The sequence below is a fragment of the Bos indicus genome, chromosome 15 (genome assembly GCF_029378745.1).
Source record: "Bos indicus isolate NIAB-ARS_2022 breed Sahiwal x Tharparkar chromosome 15, NIAB-ARS_B.indTharparkar_mat_pri_1.0, whole genome shotgun sequence".
In the NCBI taxonomy this organism is placed as follows: domain Eukaryota; kingdom Metazoa; phylum Chordata; class Mammalia; order Artiodactyla; family Bovidae; genus Bos; species Bos indicus.
This window is the reverse complement of record NC_091774.1, coordinates 83,850,047-83,874,915: the sequence shown is the minus strand read 5'-3', so window position 1 is coordinate 83,874,915 and position 24,869 is coordinate 83,850,047. Positions and strand designations below refer to the sequence as shown.

At 39.0% G+C, this 24,869-nt stretch overlaps 1 protein-coding gene across 3 annotated transcripts; it reads right to left on the bottom strand.

Moving 5' to 3' along the window:
* MS4A13 (membrane spanning 4-domains A13) lies at positions 1-24,869 on the bottom strand. 3 transcript variants are annotated; one of them, XM_019975879.2, is made up of 7 exons: positions 24,570-24,868; positions 21,113-21,234; positions 19,820-19,960; positions 16,395-16,451; positions 15,309-15,428; positions 4,313-4,408; positions 1-600 (listed from the first exon to the last, which is right to left on the bottom strand). In XM_019975879.2, exons 2-7 carry the CDS (start codon positions 21,167-21,169, stop codon positions 541-543), a joined length of 531 nt encoding a protein of 176 aa, XP_019831438.1. In that variant the 5' UTR covers positions 21,170-21,234; positions 24,570-24,868; the 3' UTR covers positions 1-540. The 3 variants fall into 3 exon arrangements, with proteins under 3 accessions (XP_019831438.1, XP_070623622.1, XP_019831439.1); XM_070767521.1 differs by having other exon boundaries at positions 24,582-24,868; XM_019975880.2 differs by lacking the exon at positions 19,820-19,960 and having other exon boundaries at positions 24,570-24,869.

Here is a 24,869-nt window from a genome sequence, read left to right as displayed (position 1 = left end):
GGAAGAAAGACAGCAGACACTTTTAGGGCAGAAAGGAATTTTAATGAGGAGAGGAGCAGTCAGTGAAGCGGCTGAATTGGATGCCTTTTGATTTATACTTTGTTCAGGTAGCTAGCTAGCTCAGGTAGAAGAACTCAGACTGAAATGTACCCTTTACTCATAGAATCAGAATCTTAAGTTATCTAAAATTTCCGTGAGAGTTATACCTTATCATGGTCCAAGTCTGAGACAATCGCAAATCTTTTAAATGGTCTCTTACAAGAGCTCCATTAGGAAGAGTTGACAGCTATTTATGTAACCTAGAGAATAAATTTTTCCTTGTGATAGTATTATATTTAATTGGGGAAAAAGCTTTCCAATTGGAGCCTACAAAAATATGTGCAAAGAATTTTCTTGAGTACTGAAAAGGAAAACTCAACTTGTTTCATATTTTCTTTTGCACAAAATCTGTGGACTTTGTAGCAGCTTTGTTACACAGATATATCATTAGGGCCCACATCAGGTAAGAGCACCAGGAAAATTCTCACATTTCTAAGGTTTCTAAAAAGCATCCTCAACTTCCTCTGTGTCAGCTGTACGAGCATCTTCTTTTTTGCGACACTGAAAAAAAATTAGCATTGAAAATCACATTATGATTCCTAAAATCATACATGTAGTAAATACTTAGTTTTTAAAAATACAAGCAATCGTGATGTTTATAGAACAAAATGTTAAAATGCCATTTGTCCTCTTTTGGTTTCATCTCTATCTCAACCCACTCTCTTAATTGCTACTGAATCACAAATAACTTTTGGTATACTCCCAGACTTTTAAAATAAAATATTCGTGGTCTTCTACAACATCAACAAATGCCAGCACTCCAGAAGTCACCCTGTCGTGACATTCCCAATTATTCCTTTCCTTTCCTCTGAAAGTAATGCCCTTTTCACTTACAGGTAATCCATCCTTTCTTTTCTTTCTAATTTTACCAATAGCTTCCAGCCCTCCTGCTAAACATTACAGTTTAGATTTAGTTTTGCCCAATTTCAAATATTCTGTGAGTAGAATAAAAAAGTATGCATTCTTTTGCATTTACCTTTTAATAGTCAAGATTATTATATGAGGTTGATCTGTGTTGTTAAGTGTAGTTATTCCTCATTTTAATTAACATGTAGAATTTTATTCTCAATATATTCACCACGCACTGAATGCATCTGCACTTCTTGACCATTATGAATAATACTGATATACATGTTTATTTTTTTCCCCTAGACGTTTATCTTGCTACATGTGTACACACACTTCTGTTGAGTACATAGTAAGTTACTGATAGGGTATGCATATCTTAACCTTCAGTAAATAATGCCCCAAAGATTTTCAAAGTTGTTGCAGTAATTTATACTCCAACTAGGAGTGCGAAATTGCATTTATACGGTCATTACCATCACTTAAATCTGTCCTCTGAAATTCAGTCATTCTGTTAGGTAGTTAGTATCTCCTTGTAGTCTTATTTTAATGTTGTAACTGAAGGGGCCGCATTTATGCCTGACTGCTTGCTGTGTGTTTTCTATATGTGTCATGTGTTGTATAATCCTCCTTTACTTGTTTTTTGAAATAAAATACTTTCTATGTATTATTTTAATTTCGTTGTTAATTTTATTTTACTACAATTTTGGGAATTTTCTTAGTCACTGGTCAGGGGTTACAGTGTGCATTTTACCTTATCACAATCTGCTTCAGATGAATGCTAATTTAATTCCAGTAAAATACAGAAGCTTTGTTCTAATGTGGCTATATTCCTTCCCCTTCCTTTGTGCTATTATTGCCACACGTATTACATCTACACATGTGACATGGAGAAGGAAATGACAAGCCGCTTCAGTATTCCTGCCTGGAGAATGCCATGGGTAGACAAGCCTGGAGGGCTACAGTCCCTGGGCCGCAAAGTGTCAGACGTGAGCGCATGTTGTGTAACCAATGATACAGTGTTAGAATCCTTGCTTTTATAATCTTATCTCTTTTAAAATTTCATATAAAGAAAGAAAATATATTTACAGACCAACAGTTGGCAAACTACAGCACATGAACCAAATCTGACCCATTATCTGTTTTATAAAGTTTGATCGAAACAGAGCCATATCTGTTCCTTTAAACACTGTCCATGGCTGCTTTCATGTTATTAAGTAAAACTGAGTAGCTGGGACAAATGGAATTAATGTTGATAATAAACGTTAACTTAAAATAAGGACATTATCTTGGATTAATTGGGTGAGCTCAATGTGATTTATGCAATTGTCTTTTAAGTTAGTTAACAAAGAACAAATGACATATTTAGACTATTTTTAAAATACTTATCTGCATAATCACCTTTACTGATGCTATTTCTTCATGTGTATTTGAGTTCCACCTGGTATTATTTCCTTTCAGTCTAAAGAGCTTCCTGTGATGTTTCTTGTAAGGAAGTTCTGCCAGCCACACATTAACAGTCATTGTTCATCTGCATGTCTTTATTTCACAGTCATTTTTGAAGGATAGTTTTAAAGGATACAGAATTCATGCTTGACTGTTTTTTTCTTCCAGCACTGTAATATGCTTTCCTACCACTTTAAGGCCTCCATTGTTTTTGATGAGTTAGCGGTTAATCTTATTATGGGTTACACTTAAACTGCACATGAAGTCACTTTTTCTTGCTGCTTCCAAGACTTTCTTTTATTAGTTTATTTCTGAATAATCTAAGAGTGCATCTCTTTGTGTTTATTCTGAGACCACTGAGCCTCTTAGATGGATGCATGCTAAGTTGCTTCAGTTGTGTCTGACTCTGTAATCCTAGGACCTAGAGCCCCCCAGGCTTCTCTGTCCATGGGGTTCTCCAGGCAAGAATATTGGAATGGATTGCCATTTCCTTCTCCAGGGGATCTTCCCAACCCAGGGATTGAACCTGTGTCTTAGATGGACAGAATAATGTTTTTCCTCAAATGTGGGGAACTCTGGGCCATTATTTTTCATTTTTTTTCCCTCATTCCCTCCTTTCTGGTATTCTTATTATGCATATGTGAGTGCAGTAGATGGGGTCCCCCACAAATCTCTAAGGCTGTTTATTTTTCTTTTTCAGTTCTTCAGACTGGATGATCTATACTGTTCTATCGTGTTTGCAGATTTTGTTTTCTGTTGACTCAGATTTGCCCTTGGGTTTTTCATTTCAGAAAGATGTCAGTCCTGAATATTCATTGGAAGGACTGATGCTGAAGCCGAAACTTCAATACTTTGGCCACCTGATGCAAAGAACTGACTCATTTGAAAAGATCCTGATGCTGGGAAAGATTGAAGGTGGGAAGAGAAGGGGATGGCAGAGGATGAGATGGTTGAATAGCATCACTGACTCAATGGACATGAGTTTGAGTAAACTCTGGAAGCTGATGATGGATAGGCAGGCCTGGCATGCTGCAGTCCATGGGGTCTCAAAGAGTCGGACACGACTGAGCAACTGAACTGAAGTGTGCATCTTCAGGTCTGGCTGGTTGTCAATTTCTTGCCCCAATAGTGTTGTAATCTTAGTTAGGCCAGGCATTAGATTGGCTTTTCCAGACTGTTTGCAACTGAGATCACCATTGTTTTAATAATACCCTTAGTCATAAAAATTCCTTTGCTCTACTCCAAATAAAACCAGGCCAATGCAGCAGTGGTCCTCACAGTCTGACTCACCCAGATAAATTTCTGCAAAATGGAACCTGGAGTTGAGGGGACAAGTTGGAAGGAATTAGAGCAGCCCCAAGTTAAACTGTCACAGACATCCGCTGCTCTTACCCAAGGTTTAGTAAGTTTTAAAAAATAAACGCTTCTCCATTTGTTGTGTTGTTGTTTAGTCGCTAAGTTGTGTCTGACTTTTTGTGACCCCATGGACTGCAGCATGCCAGACTCCCTGTCCTCGACCACCGTTGCTCAAACTCACGTCCACCGAGTTAGTGCTGCCCTCCAACCAGCTCCTCCTCTGTTACCCTCTTCTCTTCCTGCCCTCGATCTTTCCTAGCATCAGGAATAATGTCACCTCTTTGCATCAGGTGGCCAGACTACTGGAGCTTCAGATTCAGCATCAGTCCTTCCAATGAGTATTCAGAACTGATTTCCTTTAGGACTGACTGGTTTGATCTTGTTTTATTTTTATTTTAATATTGTTTCATGTATTATTTTTCTAATTTTATAAACAGAAAAAAATAGAAAGTGAAATTATATTTTTATTAGTACCAAACATATCAGAACACTTTATCTCCTCATAAAGTGTACTTACTAGAAATTACATGTCTAGTTTTGCCAGTGAGTTAGATAAAACACTTACCAAACCAACACAGCCGAAGATTGAGTACGTGAGTGCCATCGACACTTCCAATGGGTAGAAGCTCAGTAAAACACGTGAAATTTGTCTCCCAAGTTTCTGAAATCAGAAAATAGACATTTTGCATTATTATCTTTTTAAAAACTTAGAAAAATTTTGATTGAAGTGTAGTTAATTCACAATGTTGTGGTAGTTTCAGGTGTACAGCAGTGACTCAATTATACACACATATGTACGTATATATGTACACACATATGTATGTATATATGTACACACATATGTATATACGTATATATGTACATGTGTGTGCTCAGAGGTGTCCGACTCTATGCAGCTCCATGGACTGTAGCCTGCCAAGCTTCTCTGTCCATGGAATTTTCCAGGCAAGTATACTGGAGCCAGTTGCCATTTCCTACTCTAGGGGCTCTTCCTGACCTGGGGGTTGAACCTATGTCTTGCATCTCCTGCACTGGCAGGCAGATTCTTTACCACCAGCACCATCTGGGAAGTGGTGTACATATATACATATTATTTTTCAGATTCTTTTCCCGTATAGATTATTACAAACATTGAGTACAGGTACCCATTCTACACAGTAGGTCCCTGTTGCCTACTTCATATGTAGTAGTGAATATACGTCAGTCCCGAACTCCCGATTCACCCTGCACTCCTCCTGCCTTTGGTACTCTGGCACTCTAAGTCTGTTTTTAATGTCTGTAAGTCTATTTTTGTTTTACTCTTCACTTTTTAAATGTACTGTCTCACTGATTGATTTGCAGATATTCAAAAATCCTTGCGTCCCTGGGACAAATTCCACTTGATCGTGTGTATGATCTGCTTAATGTATTGTTGGATTTGCTTTGCTAGTTGTTAGTCTGTTGGGGATTTTTGCATCTATTTTCATCAGTCATACTGGCCTGTAATTTTTTCTTCTGTGGTATCTTTGTCTGGTTTTGGTATCAGGGTGATGATGGTCTCATAGAATGAGTTTGAAAGTGTTCCTTCCCCTGAAATTTTTGTAATAGTTTCAGAGGACTAGGTGTTAACTCTTCTCTAAATGTTAGAATTCACCTGTGAAGTCGTCTGGTCTTGGACTTGTTTATTGGAAGTTTTTAAATCACAGCATCAATTTCAGTTCTTTTAACTGGTCTGTTCATATTTTCTATTTTTCTTTCAGTCTTGGGGGGTTATGCCTTGCTAAGAATTTGTCCATTTCTTCTTGGTTGTCCATTTTATTGGCATATAGTTGCTTGTAGTAGTCTCTTATGGGCCTCTGTATGTCTGTGGTATCAGTTGTAACTTCTCTTTTTTGCTAATTTTGTTGATTTGGGCCCTCTCCCTTTTTTTCTTGTTGTGTCTGGCTAAAGTTTTATCAATTATTTTGCTTATTTTTCAGAGAACTAGCTTTGCATTTCATGGATCTTTTCTATTGCTTTCTTAGTCTCTACTTCATTTATTTCTGCTCTGATGTTTATGATTTCCTCCCTTCTACTACCTTGGGTTTTTATTTGTTCTTCTTTCTCTAGTTGCTTTAGGCATAAGGTTAGTTGTTTGAGATTTTTCTCATTTCCTGAGGCAATTTTGTATCACTATGAGCTTCCCTCTTTAACTACTTTTGCTTTGTTCCATAGGTTTTTTGGATTATCATGATTTTGTTTTCATTTGTCTCTTAGGTATTTTTATTTCTTCAGTGATCTATTGGCTGTTCAACAGAATATTGTTTAGCTGCCACGTCTGTGTTTTTCGAAGTTTTTTTCTTGCTGTTGTTCAATCTCTAAGTCGTGTCTGACTCTCTGTGACCCCGGGGACTGCAGCATGCCACGCCCCCTATACCATGCTTACTATCTCCCAGTTTGCTCAAATTTACGTTCACTGAGTCCTATGATGCCATCTAACCATCTCATCCTCTGACATCCCCTTTTCCTTGTGCCTTCTATCTTTCCCAGCCACAAGGTCCCTTCCCAAAGAGCTGGCTCTTTGCATCAGGTGGCCAAAGTATTGGATCTTCACCTTTAGCATCAGTCCTTCCAATGAATATTCAGGGATGATTTCTTTTAGGATTGACTGGTTGGATTGCCGTGCAGTCCAACGGACTCTCAAGTTCTTTATGGTCCAACTCGCACATCTGTACCTGACTACTGGAAAACCCAGAGCTTTAACTATACAGATCTCTGTCAGCAAAGTGATGTCTCTGCTTTTTAATATACTGCCTAGGTTTGTGATAGTTTTCCTTCCCAAGAGCAAGTGTCTTTTAATTTCATAGCTGCATTCACCATCTGCAATGATTTTGGAGACCAAGAAAATCAAGTCTGTCACTGCTTCCACTTTTCCCCCTTCTATTTGCCATGAAATGATGGGGGCTGGATGCCACGATCTTAGTTTTTTGAATGTTGAGTTTTGAGCCAGCTTTTTCACTCTTCCTCTTTCACCCTCATCAGGAGGCTCTTTAGTTTCTCTCCACTTGCTGCCATTAGAGTGGTAACATCTGCATATCAGTTTCCTTGCTTCTGGTGTCTGCCCTTTGGTGGGTTAAGCTGGTTTACAGGCTCATGCAGCCTTCCTGGCAGGATGCATTGGTATCTACCCACTGGTTGGTGGAGCTAAGTTTTGGCTGTCTGTGTAGGACTGTGTCAAAGGGCTATGGGCTCAGAATGTCTTTAGGAAGCCTGGGGTTGTGTGTCAGCCTACTTAGCTGTTTGGCTGGAGGTGGGCCAACACTGGAGCCTACAGGCTGTTCAGCAGGGCCAGGTCTTGGTGCTAAAGACCCAAGCAAGATGTCTGCCTCAAGGAGAGTTCATACAGATGAATACTCTGAGATGTCTGCCACCCACTCTTATGACCTCAGAGGGAACAGCTACTCCTTGCTTCCCTAGGAGACCTTCTAAGACCAGCAGGTAGGTCTGCCCCAGGTCTCTATGAAGTCATTGCTTTCCTTCCGGGTCCTGGTGCTTGCAAGGCCTTGCATGTTCCCCCCAAGGGTGGAGTATGTTTTCCCCAGTCCTGTGAAGCTCCTGAAAGCACCCCTGCTGGGCTTGAAAGCCAAACACTCGGAGGGCTCCTCCTCCTGATGCAACCCCTAGGCTGGTTAGCCTGATGTGAGGCTTAGAGCTCTGACTCCTATGAAGAACTTGTGATACTTTCTCCAGTCTGTGGGCTGCTCACCTTGGAGGTGTGAGATCTGATTACATTGTGAGTATGCCCCTCCTACTGTCTAGTTGAGGTTTTTTCTGTATGTCTTTGGATGCAGAGTATACTGAGCGACTTCACTTTCACTTTTCACTTTCACGCACTGGAGAAGGAAATGGCAGCCCACTCCAGTCTTCTTGCCTGGAGAATCCCAGGGACGCGGAGCCTGGCGGGCTGCCGTCTGTGGGGCTGCATGGAGTCGGACACGACTGAAGCGACTCAGCAGCAGCAGCCTGTTTTTTGCCCATAGTTGTGCAGCTGTAATTTTGTGATTTTGGTGTGCTTTTGAGAGGAGGTGAGCTCAAGTTGCTTCTCTTCTGCCATCTTGTCTCCTTCAAGTTTAAAGTTTTAAGACACCTGAAAGATCTTGAAAACTATGTTTAAATGTGTAGGGATGGCAGAGATCTGCAGTGAGAACCAGTCTTGAGCCAGATCACAGCACCAGAAAAGTGCTCAGTCCTTATGTAGTTCTCTTAGCTAAGAATCTGGGCAAACCTGAAGAAGCAGACAGGAAGCACAAGAAGATTGGTGCTTTGCTCAAGTCACAGAAAAGTCTAGTGGATGCAGTGACGTTACTAGTATTATTATCTTTAGTAAGTGCAGAGATGTTCTTAGAAAGAGCTCCTAATATGACAGTCAAGGAAAAGGAGGGAAACAAGAATAAATAAGCTTCCTTCACTATTTGATTCCCCAGGCATTCCTACTCCTGTAGCCTCCACTTCACTTTTCTAGCTTTCACCCCCCGCCCCCCAGTTAGTTATCTACAGCTTTAAGTCTTGATCTTCGTCACTCAGCAGTCTCGTCTCAATTCTTGCAACTCTTCACTCTCATTCTGTTCACTACAGTCTCTGGTATAGCTCACTATCCAAACTCATCAGTCAACAAGATTTGGCTCATGTCTCCAATGATAAAAAGACTACCGAGAGATTTTATTGACCATCAAGCAATTCTCATCATTAAAACAGCTATTATTACAAACACTAAATTTACATGTGTAAAAATCTCACATAGAAATTGCTAGAGTATCCAACAGAAGAATCAGTTCAGTTCAGCTATTCAGTCGTGTCTGACTCTGCGACCCCATGGACTGCAGCATGCCAGGCTTCCCTGTCCATCAACAATTCCCAGACCTTGCTCAAACTCATGTCCATCGAGTCAGTGATGCCATCCAACCATCTCATCCTCTGTCATCCCCTTCTCCTCCTGCCTTCAGTCTTTCCCATAGATAGAAGAATGAGTAAATTCAAAAAAAAAAAAAACACTTCACTTAGAAGTATAAGGTGATTGTGATTTCTGAGATAAATACAGCAGATCCCTTTTGTTGCTACTGGAAAGATACTTTCAACTACATATGAGGATGAATGATTTCGTACTAAGCCTGAAAATAAACGTAGTGCTTGTGCTGGCTGTGAAAAGATAAGAATGAAATACTGATCTAGATAAAATAACATCACAATTCTCTCTCCTTCAATTCCTTCACCTTTCCCCTTCTCTTTTTCTGGGTTTATTTAATACCTTTTATATGCAAGAAGTTATTGGTTGGTAGCCATTAGATGGTAAGAATGAAATGACAAAGTTCCTGATTTCTCAGCTTATATTCCAGCAGAAAATACAGAAGGATAATATAAGGTTATATATGATAAGGTTAAAGATGTCAAATGGATTAAAAATTTGATCAGTAATTACAGGGGATAGGAGACTCATCTTAAAGTCATCCACATCTAGGAAGGCTTCATAGAGAGGTAGGACATTTGAAATAAGGACTAAGAAAACTGAAGGAGGAAAGCAATAGTCCAGGCAGCTTTACTTGTTTCTCTGTAACCTATTTTGTTTAACATAAATTGGGACAAAAATAATTAAGAAATGGAGACATTAAAAAATAAACCCAAACTATATATCATATGGCCTACAGTTTGATAATGTGAGCAAAAAACTGAATGCAAGAATGAACATAACATTTTTCGAGAAAATTATAAAACAAGTTTAACAGAAGTAAAGTGTTCATTCAAGATGATATTAACAGGAAAATAAAGAAAAGGTTGTAGTGGGTTTGAAATAGCAAGGTAAAGAATTCTCATTTAATTTTATTGACAGAAACATAGTCATAGCATTTTAGCTGGAAAGTACTTGTGACCTTTTAGCTGGCAAGACTATAGAAAGTAATTTTGCCCTCACTCCTTAATTTCAGACAAAGTCTTCTCCTAAAAGTGGAAAGTTGTGTATCTGAGAAAAACAACAGGAAGCATGACTTGAGTTCTCAGCATATGATTTAAGCCTCTAAATTCAGCTTAAGTCAGTAAGTGCCCCTTTTCTGGAAGTCAATTTGGGTTGTATTTCTTGTCTCAACCAAGTGATCCTTAATTAGTAAAAATTTAACTAAATGATACACAGTAGTTGGTAACTGGGAAGACAGTGTAAAGCTAAGGGTGAGGTTTAGTTCAAGGTTTTGAGACTAGGATATCGAAATAAGGGAGTCTTACAATACAGTATTTTTTCAGAGGCAAATATTTTCTATTTTATGTATGCAGAGTTTGAGATGATGGCAACAGAAACAAATTCAACTAGAAAAGTCATTAGAATGTTAGAACAACAGGCATGGTATCTGGGGGAGACAGAGCACTTAACTAACAGATATGTGATAGCACTTTCTCCACTTACACATTTGGAACAGGGAAGTTAAACTTGTTCAAGGGGTTACATACAGTAAGTATGAAAGGTAGTGTCTAAATAAAGGCAGTTTATTGGTTTTGGATTTATTGTATGAGAAGTATTTTTCAGAGACATGAACTTTTGGGGACAGCTGAACCTACATGAGAACACTGATGACTTGTTGAGTTTGTGAATTTAGTCAAGCCACTGATTTATGTTAGAAAAGCTGGCATTTAGAAAATCTTGTGAAATATTGGCTGCCTTAGAAACTGTTCAGTTCAGTGGCTCAGTCGTGTCCGACTCACTGAAACTCCATGAACCACAGCACGCCAGGCCTCCCTGTCCATCACTGACTTCCGGAGTCTACCCAAACCCATGTCCATTGAGTTGGTGACGCCATCCAACCATCTCATGCTCTGTCGTCCCCTTCTCCTCTGGCCCTTAATCTTTCCCAGCATCAGGGTCTTTTCAAATGAGTCAGCTCTTTGCATCAGGTGGCCAAAGTATTGGAGTTTCAGCTTCAGCATCAGTTCTTCCAATGAACACCCAGGACTGATTTCCTTTAGGATGGACTGGTTGGATCTCCTTGCAGTCCAAGGGACTCTCAAGAGTCTTCTCCCACACCACAGTTCAAAAGCATCAATTCTTTGGCACTCAGCTTTCTTCACAGTCCAACTCTCACATCCATTTATGACCACTGGAAAAACCATAGCCTTGACTAGATGAACCTTTGTTGGCAAAGTAATGTCTCTGCTTTTTAATATGCTGTCTAGGTAGGTCATAACTTTCCTTCCAAGGAGTAAGCGTCTTCTAATTTCATGGCTGCAGTCACCATCTGCAGTGATTTTGGAGCCCCCCAAAATAAAGTCAGCCACTGTTTCCCCATCTATTTGCCATGAAGTGATGGGACTGGATGCCATGATCTTTGTGTTCTGAATGTTGAGCTTTAAGCCAACTTTTTCACTCTCCTCTTTCACTTTCATCAAGAGGCTCTTTAGTTCTTCTTCACTTTCTGCATAAGGGTGGTGTCATCTGCATATTTGAGGTTACTGATATTTCTCCCCACAATCCTGATTCCAGCTTGTGCTTCCTCCAGCCCAGCGTTTCCCATGATGTACTCTGCATATAAGTTAAATAAGCAGGGTGACAGTGTACAGCCTTGACATACTCTTTTTCCTATTTGAAAACAGTCTGTTGTCCCATGTCCAGTTCTAACTGTTGCTTCCTGACCTGCATACAGATTTCTCAAGAGACAGGTCAGGTGGTCTGGTATTCCGATTTCTTTCAGAATCTTCCACAGTTTATTGTGATCCACACAGTCAAAGGCTTTGGCATAGTCAATAAAGCAGAAACAGATGTTTTTTTCTGGAACTCTCTTGCTTTTTCAATGATCCAGTGGATGTTGGCAATTTGATCTCTGGTTCCTCTGCCTTTTCTAAACCAGCTTGAACATCTGGAAGTTCACGGTTCACATATTGCTGAGGCCTGGCTTGCAGAATTTTAAGCATCACTTTACTAGCATGTGAAATGAGTGCAATTGTGCAGTAGTTTGAGCATTCTTTGGCATTGCTTTCTTTGGGACTGGAATGAAGACTGACCTTTTCCAGTCCTGTGGCCACTGCTGAGTTTTCCAAATTTTCTGGCATATTGAGTGCAGCACATTCAGGGCATCATCTTTTAGGATTTGAAATAGCTCAACTGGAATTCCATCACCTCCACTAGCTTTGTTCATAGTGATGCTTCCTAAGGCCCACTTGACTTCACAGTCCAGGATGTCTGGCTCTAGGTGAGTGTGAGTGATCACACCATCGTGATTATCTGGGTTGTGAAGATCTTTTTTGTATAGTTCTGTGTATTCTTGCCACCTCTTCTTAATCTCTTATGCTTCTGTTAGGTCCATACTATTTCTGTCCTTTATTGAGACCATCTTTGCATGAAATTTTCCCTTGGTATCTCTAATTTTCTTGAAGCGATCTCTAGTCTTTCCCATTGTATTGTTTTCCTCTATTTCTTTGCATTGATCCCCGAGGAAGGCTTTCTTATCTCTCCTTGCTATTCTTTGGAAGTCTGCATTCAGATGTTTATATCTTTCCTTTTCTCCTTTGCTTTTCGCTTTCCTTCTTTTCACAGCTATTTGTAAGGCCTCCTCAGACAGCCATTTTGCTTTTTCACATTGCTTTTTCTGGGGGATGGTCTTGATTCCTGTCTCCTGTACAATGTCACGAACCTCCATCCATAGTTCAACAGGTACTCTGTCTATCAGATCTAGTCCCTTAAATCTATTTCTCACTTCCACTGTATAGTCATAAGGGATTTGATTTAGGTCATACCTGAATGGTCTAGTGGTTTTCCCTACTTTCTTCAATTTAAGTCTGAATTTGGCAATAAGGAGTTCATGGTCTGAGCCACAGTCAGCTCCTGGTCTTGTTTTTGCTGACTGTATAGAGCTTCTCCATCTTTGGCTGCAAAGAATATAATCAATCTGATTTCGGTGTTGACCATCTGGTGATGTCCATGTGTAGAGTCTTCTCTTGTGTTGTTGGAAGAGGGTGTTTGCTATGATCAGTGCGTTCTTTTGGCAAAACTCTATTAGCCTTTGCCCTGCTTCACTCTGTACTCCAAGGCCGAATTTGCCTGTTACTCCAGGTGTTTTCTTGACTTCCTACTTTTGCATTCCAGTCCCCTATAATGAAAAGGACATCTTTTTTGGGTGTTAGTTCTAAAAGGTCTTGTAGGTCTTCAGAAAACCGTTCAACTCAGCTTCTTCAGAGTTACTGGTTGGGGCATAGACTTGGATTACCGTGATACTGAATGGTTTTCCTTGGAAATGAACAGAGATCATTCTGCTGTTTTTGAGATTGCATCCAAGTACTGCATTTCGGACTCTTTCATTGACTATGATGGCTACTCCATTTCTTCTAAGGGATTCCTGCCCACAGTAGTAGATATAATGGTCATCTGAGTTAAGTTCACCCATTCCAGTCCATCTTAGTTTGCTGATTCCTAGAATGTCGATGTTCACTCTTGCCATCTCCTGTTTGACCACTTTCAATTTGCCTTGATTTGTGGACCTAACATTCCAGGTTCCTATGCTCTTTACAGCATCGGAACTTGCTTCTATCACCAGTCCCATCCACAACTGGGTGTTGTGGATCGGCGGCTGTGACGGTGCAGGAGCGGCCGACAGAAGCTACTTCACATCCAAGGTCAGGGGTGGCAGCTGAGAGGAGTTACCCCCACCCCAAGGTAAGGAGCAGTGGCTGGGCTTTGCTGGAGCAGCCTTGAAGAGATACCCCACATCCAAGGTAAGAGAAGCCCAAGTAAGACGGCAGGCGCTGAGAGAGGGATCAGAGGGCAGACAGACTGAAACCACAATCACAGACAACTAGCCAATCTGATCACAGAAACCACAGCCTTGTCTAACTCAATGAAACTAAGCCATGCCATGTGGGGCCACCCAGGACGGGCGGGTCATGGTGGAGAGTTCTGACACAATGTGGTCTACTGGAGAAGGGAATGGCAAACCACTTCAGTATTCTTGCCTTGAGAACCCCATGAACAGTATGAAAAGGCAAAAAAAGATAGAAAATGTAGGTATATAATTCTATAATGCCTCTAGGAAAAGATACTGTGTTTAAGTTCATTTTGTGTAATTACAGCAAATAAAATTGAAATTTTTATGTTTGGGAGATTGTGAAACTGATCATTAGTATTGAGTTCATGTCAGATAAAGTCAATATACAACAGTTTGTAATACTGTTTGCAAAAGGTAGTGAGTGAGTTAGTCAGTGAAAGTTGCTTAGTTGTGTCCGACTCTTTTCAACCCAATGGACTATACAGTCCATGGAATTCTCCAGGCCAGAATACTGGAGTGGGTAGCCGTTCCCTTCTCTAGGGAATCTTCCCAACCCAGGGATCGAACCCAGGTCTCCAGTATAGAAGGTGGATTCTCTAAGTCTTGGCAACTATGCCGTATCTTAAACTAAGATTATAAGCTTATGAGTAAGAGGGGTAAGTTGAAATAACCTGTAACAATTCCATACTTACTAATTCTATTCCTCCCCAATCTCTGCCCCTGAAGTTAGAATGGAAGATTTATAGATTTGGATTTCCAGGGCCAATGGAAATTTTCTTATAGTTTACAGGGGAAATCTAATGCATGCTTATTTAAATCAATACATCATTCATGACTGACAATCTATTTGGAGTTATTACTGTGTCTCCTCTCACTATCTTATTGTCTTCTAGACTTTTGTATTCCATGTTTGGATTCTTTCATCTGATTCCTCCATTCTTACTTTATGATATACTGCAGGTATGGAGAGAGGGTATACAGGGGAGGAGGAAGTTTATCCCTTATCTGTAATGACCCTTCTACTCAGATTATCTTAAATTAAAGTTTCCAAATTGTTATTTGTTTTGTTCCGTTGTTAAGTAACAAAGAGGAGCTCCACTCCAATCTGTTCTCATTTTAAATGGAATATTGCTATAATTATTACTAAAGTCTTTTGCAGCACTAATACTCTGTGCTTCTGAATCTAAAGTCAACACAACTGAAATAAATCTATTATAGTATCAGTAAAGATATTCATATTTATTGGAGAATGTTACTATCTTAGAAATACGGTTATTTCTCTAGTACAAAGTATGTGATTAGACAGTTAATTAAATGGAAACAATGCAGATTCATGCACATTTGGCATTTGAGGGCCTAAAGTAAAATTCATGTGAGATACAAAAAACAGGCTATAAATGAAAATATCTACATTAAACTAGAAATGAGTAGCTTTATACAATTCCAACCATATGCATCAATAGCAGAATTCTTTTGCTGATTTTGGGAAAGGTTTTAAGTCTTGGATTATACTTCTCTTTCTTTAAGAGAATCATCCTAACGTGTGTGTGTGTGTGTGTGTGTCACTTAAGTCTTACAATTTTTACTGAATTTTCATTGGGTATGTCAGGAATTCAAACATCCTATTAGTATGTACAAAAAATTATGTTAAGAGTAACTTTTTAATTAAAACTTTCAGTCGAGAGCTTACTACTAAATCAAAGAATTTCATGGATATGAATTAAAGCTTTATTTTACCTCCTAAGGTTTTAAAACCTCTGAAAAGAATAATTTTGAAATTAAGATGTTCCCACAGAATTGGTCACTTACCGCTTGTCCATAATTCCTGTATGACACAGACTTAAAAGTAGACAACTCAACTATTGTTAGAATCATTGAAATAATTGCGAGAATCATGCATAAGATGTTCACAAGCATAGCACAGGTAAGCTAAAAAGAAGACATAGAGTAAATTTATTATACTCAGAATAAATGATATTGTTAAATAGTTTGTATTACTGAAAAAAGCAATCTAGTTAAAACTTTAATCTCGCTTCTAAATCTTTAGAAGTGTTGGTACGCTTGCCATTAGCGTGAAACCCTTCTCTGGTTTATATGAAACCTGATTAATTTGGAGTAAATATCAAAACATCTTCATACCAATAAGCATAAATCTTCCATTTGGGCTCAAAAATATTATATTTTACAATTTTCTGAGTCATTTGGAAGAAAGCCTTATAATATATTATTTGAACAAAAGGAGTTCCACATCAAAAAGAGAAAAAAGATGGAAAATGACTGCTTGGAGAAACAGGCCAAATAGATTCAATTAATTTTAATCCAGGGTTTTAATTCTTTAGGGAAATCCATCAACATCTTTGGATATTAGTTTTTTATCTCTACAATCACAAGAGTAGACTAATTCACCTCTAAGGTATCTTTTAGCTCTGAGATTCTAAGATTATTTTCCTTCCCAATATCTTTCTACCTATAATATAGATGGATCTTTATTTTGAACAGATTTTCTATTTTGTTACAAGGTTCAGTTGTGTTTCCAAATTAGAGTTAGGAAAATGAAGTTTTACAACAGTATTATGTCTATTTATAAACTCGTTGAGTTCTATTAAATTTTTTGCTAACAGTAAAATTCATATAAGGTTAAAAAAAGGTATAACACCAAACCAAAAAAACAAAAGAGCTCTATACTTAACCTTAGAAACCTTTATATAGTATGACTCTAATACAGCACATCTGTCTACATTAAACTACATGCTCCTAGGTTTTCATTTAACTCCTTCCTTTATTTTACAGACAGGGCAGATTCCTTTATTGTTTAGATGCCCACTATGTTTTCACTAAAACCTACTTAGCTTTGTGACAAGTGGTTTCTAGGGTACACTGAACATTTTAACTTACCTGGCGTTGAGACGGATACCATGTTGCTCTTATTATGGAGATTCCTGAAATGATAAACTGAATATAAAAACATATATTTATAAATACTCATTGATAATGCTCATCACCTTAAAATATATTTTAAACAATTCCCTCTTCTAAGTCAATTATTTTTAGACTAGTCAGAGTAGAATAATATAAAGAAGTTTCAGTAGAAGGGGTTAGGACAGGTTTACATCTATAGTAATGAAGATAACAGTAGGATCACTAACAATAGAAACATATAGGGGACAGTGTGTATAATTCAGACAGTGGATGCAGAATATGCCAAGGATGACTTAGACGCAGTCCTGAATCAGGGACCAAATTTGCTTGTACCTGCACATGCTCTCTAAACTCATTCAATCCTCACTTCTAATGCTGTACTTCTGGCTGACATGCTACTACTGATTCTTACTTCTAATTCTTACTTCTAATGCTATACTTCTGGCTGAAATGCTACTACTGATTATGATTACTGTGTATACATCCAGATGTGGAAAAGCAGTCCATGAACCTATATTCCAACTAGTATTTGTACAAAATATCTCTCTTAACTGAGACTGTAGCCATTATTAAGGTAACAGATGTTATTCCTATTTTTGCCTTTATTTTATAAAAAGAAGTTCCATTATTTCATACCAGGCTACTTTGTCTCTTTCCCAGAAGTGTAAAGCTATGCCATATTGTTTGAAAGTGGGCTACACAATCCCTTTGAAATATTCCTTTTGTCTTTTCTGTTTTAATGGCTTTGACAAAGATCTAAGTTAAAGGCTAATTTGTAGGGAAAAAGTATTCATACTACACCCCATATACAGGAAGGCCACACTTGAGGTTTACTAACTACTGGAGGATCTCTTAAGTGTACATACTCAGCACTTCATTCTGTAGCAAAATTGAGATTTCCAAGAAGACAAAGTACAGGTAACAACTAGTTCAGAATACAAAGTGAAAACACCTTGAGAATTTTAAACTAGTGCTAACTGGATTACCAAACTATGAGCTTTACAAAAGGCCTTTCAAAGTTTATGACCTAAATGAGAAATTTAGAATTAAACTATACTTAATTGAAATTTTAGATAACTTAATGTAAGTGATAACTATGATATTTTTATAACATGATTAGAAACACTGAAGGACAGCAATCATTTATCTGGATTTTACCCGCAAATGCACTATTTTTCTCCTACTGTTTTCCAAGGCAATGCTTGGACATCTGTAAGCCAACATACAAGAGCAGAGGCTCCTAAAGGCGTCTTGCTCCTTTACAGCCCTAGCAAATGGTGGCGTCTGATCTCCTACTGCCCGCTACCACTGGTTCTAAGCACGGTAAGTGGTTCCCTTGTTCCTTGTTCCTTCCAACCATACTCTCTCCTCCAGCTTTGAATCAGATGTCATCAGATGCTATCACCCACTGTCCCTTCTGGTTGAAGTCATCTACTGATCCCCTACCTTGGTCACTCTTTGGGCGTGCTTAGTCACTCAGTTGTGTCCAGCTCTTTGCGACCCCATGGACTGCAGTCCACTAGGCTCCTTTGTCCATAGGGATTCTCCAGGAGAATCCAAGAATACTGGAGTGAGTTGCCATGCCCTCCTCCAGGGGATCTTCCCAACCCAGTGATCCAACCCACATCTCTTACATTGGCAGGTGGATTCTTTACCACTAGCGCCACCTGGGAATAGTAACACCTTTCAAATCTCCATGTTAATTATCCCACTTTGTCCACCAACTCATGACCTGCAGTTTTACAATTCTACTAATCCACTGACCCCATGTGGATCTGTAATCTGAGCCCCTTACTTCTTTGTTATATTCTCTCCTTTACCAGTTTAAATTCTATGACCAGCTATTAAAAACGCTCACTTTTTTACATTCTCAACTCCTCTGCACCTTTCTTTTCACAGTTGTATGGATAGGCCAGAATCTTGATTAAACACAGTTCTCCTTCTTATTACATGCCTGCACCCATGCGCTGAACATGACCTGAGACAGATGTACATAACCATCTTGATGCATCTCACTGTGTAATCATGTTCCAAAAGCTTGAGTCTTTAATGCTTCATCAAAGTCACACTACTTTTCCACAATCCATGCACATTCTCATTTTTCCTAGGTGACCATTTCCTCATTCTTTTCTCTCACATCAAGCAACCAACCCATTCTCCATTCACACTCTCAGAGCATGATCCTACTTTCTAATTCACTGAAACAGTTGAGGCCATCAGAAGGACAGTTCTACAAGCTCCCAATACCCAATGGCCTGAAAGTTGTCCATTTTCTCTGTTCCTCTACCTTCCTTCCTGTTGCCTGCCTTGAAACTATTTGCATTAAAGGTGGATAATCCTTTGTTGGGGGCTGTCCTTTGCATTATAGGATGTTCAGCAGCATCCTTGATTTGCCCACTGGATGTATACCCCTTAGCTATGAAAACTAAAAATGTTACCACAAAATGTCCTCTGAGGGGAAACATCACCTCTAGCTGAGAACCGCTACTAGAGGAGAAGTATCCATGCTCCTATTTGTGTATTAAAAGGCATTCATTTCTTGCGTCTAAGTCCATGATTCTAATAATCTCCCCCATCACTTATCTCATGTATCCTCACTTTCTTCTGGTTCAGTGCCTTCAACAAAAGACGTGGAACAACGTACTGAAACAAATAAGCTCACCCTCTCCTGACTCAAGGTTCCCTCGACAGCCGCATCACTCTACACCACATGACACCAAAACCCTTAGACAAACTGTCTGTATTTACTGTCTCTAATTCCTCTCCTTTCATTATTCTTTACACCAGTTCCAGTTAGGCTTTTGCCCCACCTTCCACTGCAACTATTTGTCAAGCTTACCATTGGCCTTCGTATCGCTAAATCCAATGGTCAGTTCTCAGCCCTTCTCTGATTTGACAACATAACAGAGTTAATACATTTGGTCTTTTGCTATTCTTTGTTTACTTGACTTCCAGGATGTCACGCTCTCCAGACTTTCCTCTTACTTTATGGCTATAGGAAACCACAGAAGAGTGCAGGTGAGGACAGATTTTAAAAATGTGTGAATATAGACTCATTGCGTGAGGACCCTAAGGCAAGGACCCAACATGGAAAGTAGCCATAAATGGAGACTATGCTTACAATTCTGTAATTGTATGGATATGTGAACATATCCAAGGACAATCCAGCCTACGGTTGTCATTGTGCATTCAGTCCTATATCAATGTCTCTTTTAACAGCACTGGTAAGTTAAAGGTGCTCAATAAATATTTGTTTAAAAAAAAGGGATCTGACTTTGAATTATCAATATGGGATTTAGTTACTTAACTCTCCTGAAAACTTCAGAAACTCTTCCTATGTTCTACTAGTGGCATGAACATTATTTACTGAACGATTAAATAAAAAAATGTATTCTACTCACAAAAATTCCCCATAAAGAACATCCTGTTTTGTAAGTTATTGGTTCATATGTCCCAAAGACTCCTTTAATTTGTCCCATATACAAAATCAATAGGAGATACCACATGAAAATACAAAAGATGCCAGTCATAATCTGGACAGCCTATGGGAAGAGAATGCTATTAGTATTGAAACCATGTAATTTATAACAATTCCAATAAGTGTTAACTATAAAAAAAATTCAAAGTTTTTACAAAAGATGGTAGTAAAATATAAATGCACGTAACCATGAAATTCCTGGATTGGTTAGTCTAAAAAGAGGGCCCTAACCAGGAAGTACTGAGGTTTACCCAAGAGGAATGAGCCATACTTGGAGCATCAGGCTGTTCAGTAGGCATTCTGGTGAATTCTCCCATAAGAAAGTTGGCAATCTGACTCTACTGCTGGCTATCCTCTCTATCAAGTAATGACATGTCAGGAGAATACTGAGGGGACTTCTTTTCATTCAAGGCACACTTGATATGGATCTTTTTCACAAGATGCTGAGATGAGGTAGAGTCAACACAGACATACAAAGATACCCAAAGTAGACTAACTTGCCCGAGGTCTTTCTGTTGGATAGGGGACAGGTTAGGGTCGGGGAGAATTATTACTCAACTTCAGTTTGTAAAAAGGCAATTATAATCCCAGGAAATATGTACCAGTAAATTTCTGAATTTATATGTAAACTTAATATTTCAAATACTAAATCACATTTTTAATCACTCTTTAAAAATGTCAGAGGATACATTATTTTCACTTTCATTTTCATATAAACTTTAATAGGAAGCTATTTAATGTTTTAAGTTTGGTAGTTTCAGTTCTTTGCAAAGCACGTGATCTATGAAACACATATGCAACTGATTAATATTAAAGAAAGCTAATATTCCTAATATTAATAGGAAGCTATTTAATGTTTTAAGTTGAATAGTTTCAGCTCTTTTGTTTCTTTGTAAAGCAAGTGATCTATGAAGTAATTAAATGCAACTGATTAATATTAAAGCTGTGTTTTAGAGAAAAATTTTTTCATAGAAAACCCACTTTTGGGGGATAACAATCTTATGCATTTAGATTCAGACTTCAAGGTTTCCTCTGCATCAGATTTGGAAGAACAACATCATTTTCAAAGATTCTTTGGATTTGACTGGGAGAAAATCCTCTGCTAGATCTCAAAATCCTTGAGATTTTGGTCTTCTGTATTACAGGCAGATTCTTTACCATTACTAAATAGAAATAGTGCATGATCTTGAATTTAGTTAAAGTAAGTCTTACTTACCGCTATAACAAGAGAATCTGCTTCAGAGACTTTTGAACAACACGTACATATAGCCATACTACCAGCATCTCCTCTAGATGATTGTGTCTCTAATCTCTGGTGATATCTCTATTAGCAAACTTCTACAAAACAGTACAAAACACAAACACAAGCTTTGCTCAAAAGAAAACACTTAAGGTCACTTCTTTTCTTACTGTTTTGCAATTACTTTCCCACACTCTGAAGCAATCACTTTCTTCTCTCCTTGCTTTTTTAGAAGGAATTTGCATTCACCTGTTTTGAGTTAGGTCTCCAGAACTGAAAAGCTTCCCTTTGACTAAAAAATGTTGATATATACAATATTACACATATTTTCTCTGAGTAGTGAACAGCTTCTCTGGGTTATGAAGTATAAAGAAAACCTAGGGAATAGGACTGGAGAACGCAATGGCTGCCCACTCCAGTACTCTTGCCTGGACAAACCCATGGACGGAGGAGCCTGGTAGGCTACAGTCCATGGGGTCGCTGAGAGTCTGACATGACTGAGCGACTTCACTTTCACTTCTTACTTTCATGCACTGGAGAAGGAAATGGCACCCCACTCCAGTGTTCTTGCCTGGAGAATCCCAGGGACGGGGGAGCCTGGTGGGCTGCGGTCTATGGGGTCACACAGAGTTGGACACGACTGAAGCGACTTAGCAGCAGCAACAGCAGGAAATAGGACCAGTACTACAGCATCTTAGTCAAGCTTTTAATAGCTCATTTGCAATTCATAATCAATTCAATGTAACTCATAATGCCATGTTTGCATTTTTAAAGCCAAATTCTTGGACTTAAATTCATCATGGGCTTGTGACTTTTTTTTCCTTGACATATATTTGCTACCTAGTTCTTATTTCTATAAGATGGATTTTTCTTCCATCAGACAACTTATTAAAGTTGTTTCCACAATCCTAAATGCTCTGTTATTCCTGCAGCTTCCCCTTGTGCTTAAATCACTTTCTTACTTATATGAACATTAAAAACCTAGCTAAATGCATCTCCTTCTGAGATTTCACCCACTTGAGGATCTGGAATAACACTGCTTAATATCTTCTAACATGGCATACTTATGTCAAAAACATGAGTTATGTCACTTAGCCACTCAGGTGATCACCTAACAGATGATCTCAAAACTTTCCTTGGACCTTCCAGAAATGAGAGAAGAGTCTGACTAAATGATCTGTCATTCCCTGCACCCTTAAAATCTCATGAATTGATTATTTTAATGAAACTCCGGTTTCTAAATTTGATTTCCTGAATGTCTCTTAATTCTATAAAGTACAAAAACAGAAAAAGCCAGGTAAGAATACAAGAACTGTGAGAGCAAATAGAGAAAATAGTATTTTAATAGCTGAATTATAGCCACTAAGCTTTATATATTAAAACATCACTTTTGAGAAATGTTAAAGAGTATAAGCCTATAGGCAATGAAGATCAATTACTCTATCATGCTTAAATTAAAGACAGAATTATAGAATTCATGTATAGAGTAATGAAGAAAAGTCATATCTAGACTGCTATTATTTGCCACGTTTTAGATAAAAGAAAGATAATAAAAATAGTAAGCCTTTTTCTATGTATAGAAAAAAGTCTTTTCACAGTTTATAGTGGAAGCACCATGAGTGACTTGGGAAGTAGAACATTTAGCATCATTATAACTGCCATCGGGCCCCTACCAAAACCACTCCAAATGAAGTATTCATTAAAATACCAAGAAAAAAATCATGTGTGTTAAAAATCCTCAGCTTAACTGACTGAAGGAAGAGAGTAAGAAATGCTGCAATGTACTCCTGTAATACATGAAGGTTAGAAATTAAAGACAAAATTCTACATGTGGTTAAAAACTAAAAGTAGAATATAAAAAGAAAACTAATGATTTATTTATTTTTATCTTCTGGTGATCCATCACTAAGCCAAAAAGCAGCTACAGGAAAGCCCCTAGCCATTATCCTCAACCCCGTCCTCACCCCTTAAATTTGTGCTACACAGAACTTCGGGAACAATCACAGAGAGCTCATGTGGAGAAACCATTTCTCCATCTCCAGTGCCTTTAGCAGGGCCGCAACTCCTAACGGTCTTCAGAATAAAGTTCAAATTCTTTGGCAGGGCTCATAAAGGCCTGCATGAATTGCTCTCTGCTCACCTTCTCAGCCTCATCATGGCCACTCCCTTAGTTTGAGCCCTAACAGTGGTGGCAGCAATATTCTCTGGGAAGCCTCTGCTTCATGAGTCTGTTAAGATATCCCTCTCCTTGATTCCCTAACATTCTGTGCATACTTCCTATCACCATGTAGTCTTAACTTCTGATCTTCAGGACTGGTTCCCAAGGTCAGTGTGAGCTCCCAGAAGTCCAGGAATTAATTTCTGTCTGTCCAGGGCCAGTCCTGCACTGTGATCAAGAGACTCAGACTTTATTAAATAAGCTACAATGAGATATTAATCACCTCCTTCCAGTCAGAATGACTATCATCAAAAAATCTACAAATAACAAATGTTGGAGAGGGTGTGGAGAAACCCAGTTCCAGAGGGAGCCCTGTTACACTGTTGGTGGAAATGTAAACTGGTACAGCCACTATGGAGAACAGTCTGAACTTCCCTTAAAAAACTAAAAACAAGATATCATATGATCCAGCAATCCCATTCCTTGGCATATATCTGGAGAAAAAACTAATTCATAAGGATGTTCATAGCAGCACTATATACAGTAGCCAAGACATGGAAACAATCTAAGTGTTCATCAACAAAGATATGGATAAAGAAGATGTTATACACACGTATATATACATAAATATGTATATATATATATATATATATATATATGCGCAAGGGAATATTCAGTTCAGTTCAGTCGCTCAGTCGTGTCCAACTCTTTGCGACCCCATGAATTGCAGCACACCAGGACTCAGCCATAAAAAATAATAATACATCTTCAGCAACATGGAAGCCCTAGAGATTATTGGTCTAAGTTAAGCAAGTCAGATATTGAAAGACATATATATCCCTTCTCAGGGGAATCTTAAAAAAATAGTACAAATCAACTTATTTACAAAACAAACTCACAGACATGGGGGAAGGGGGAAACTCATGGTTACCAGAGGGGGAAAGGAGCAAGAAGGTTGTGAGGAGTGCAGAATTCCAGACAGATGACACTATACACAAAATAGATAAACGAAGATTCACTTTTCAGCAAAGGGATGGAAGTGCAGTATCTTGTTCACGTGAAACTCAACACAATATTATAAACCAACTACAGTTAAAAGGAAAAAAAAGAGACTGGTTCTGCGGGTGGCAGAGCGGGGGTGAGTCCCAGCCTCTGCAGGCAACGGGAAGGAGACAAGAATAGGGGGTGGGCATGGCGAGGCACTGAATTCTGTCTCCGTCCTTCCTTAGGGCTTTTAACACTTAACAAAGCTCAAAGGCAAAGCGACATCATTACCCCTCATTTTACTTGCTCACGGTCCTTTCGCCCTCCCTGGCCCAGGCCCTGGCTAAGGCGGGGGTCTCGGCGCCGGCAGGTCACCCTGCTTCGGAGCGGTTGTCCAGACTGGGTCCTCCCGCCAGTGTCCTGGCCCGGCTCTGGGGGCGGGTCTCTGCTAGCTGCGCCCTCAGGGCCAGGTCCCCAGACCCCGCCAAGCCGGCATTCTGGAAAGATCAAGGGGCCCGGGATCCAGCCGGCCCTCAGGCTCCTCAGGCAGCGCAGGCTCCAACGGCAGCCTCGTTGATCACGCGATCCTGG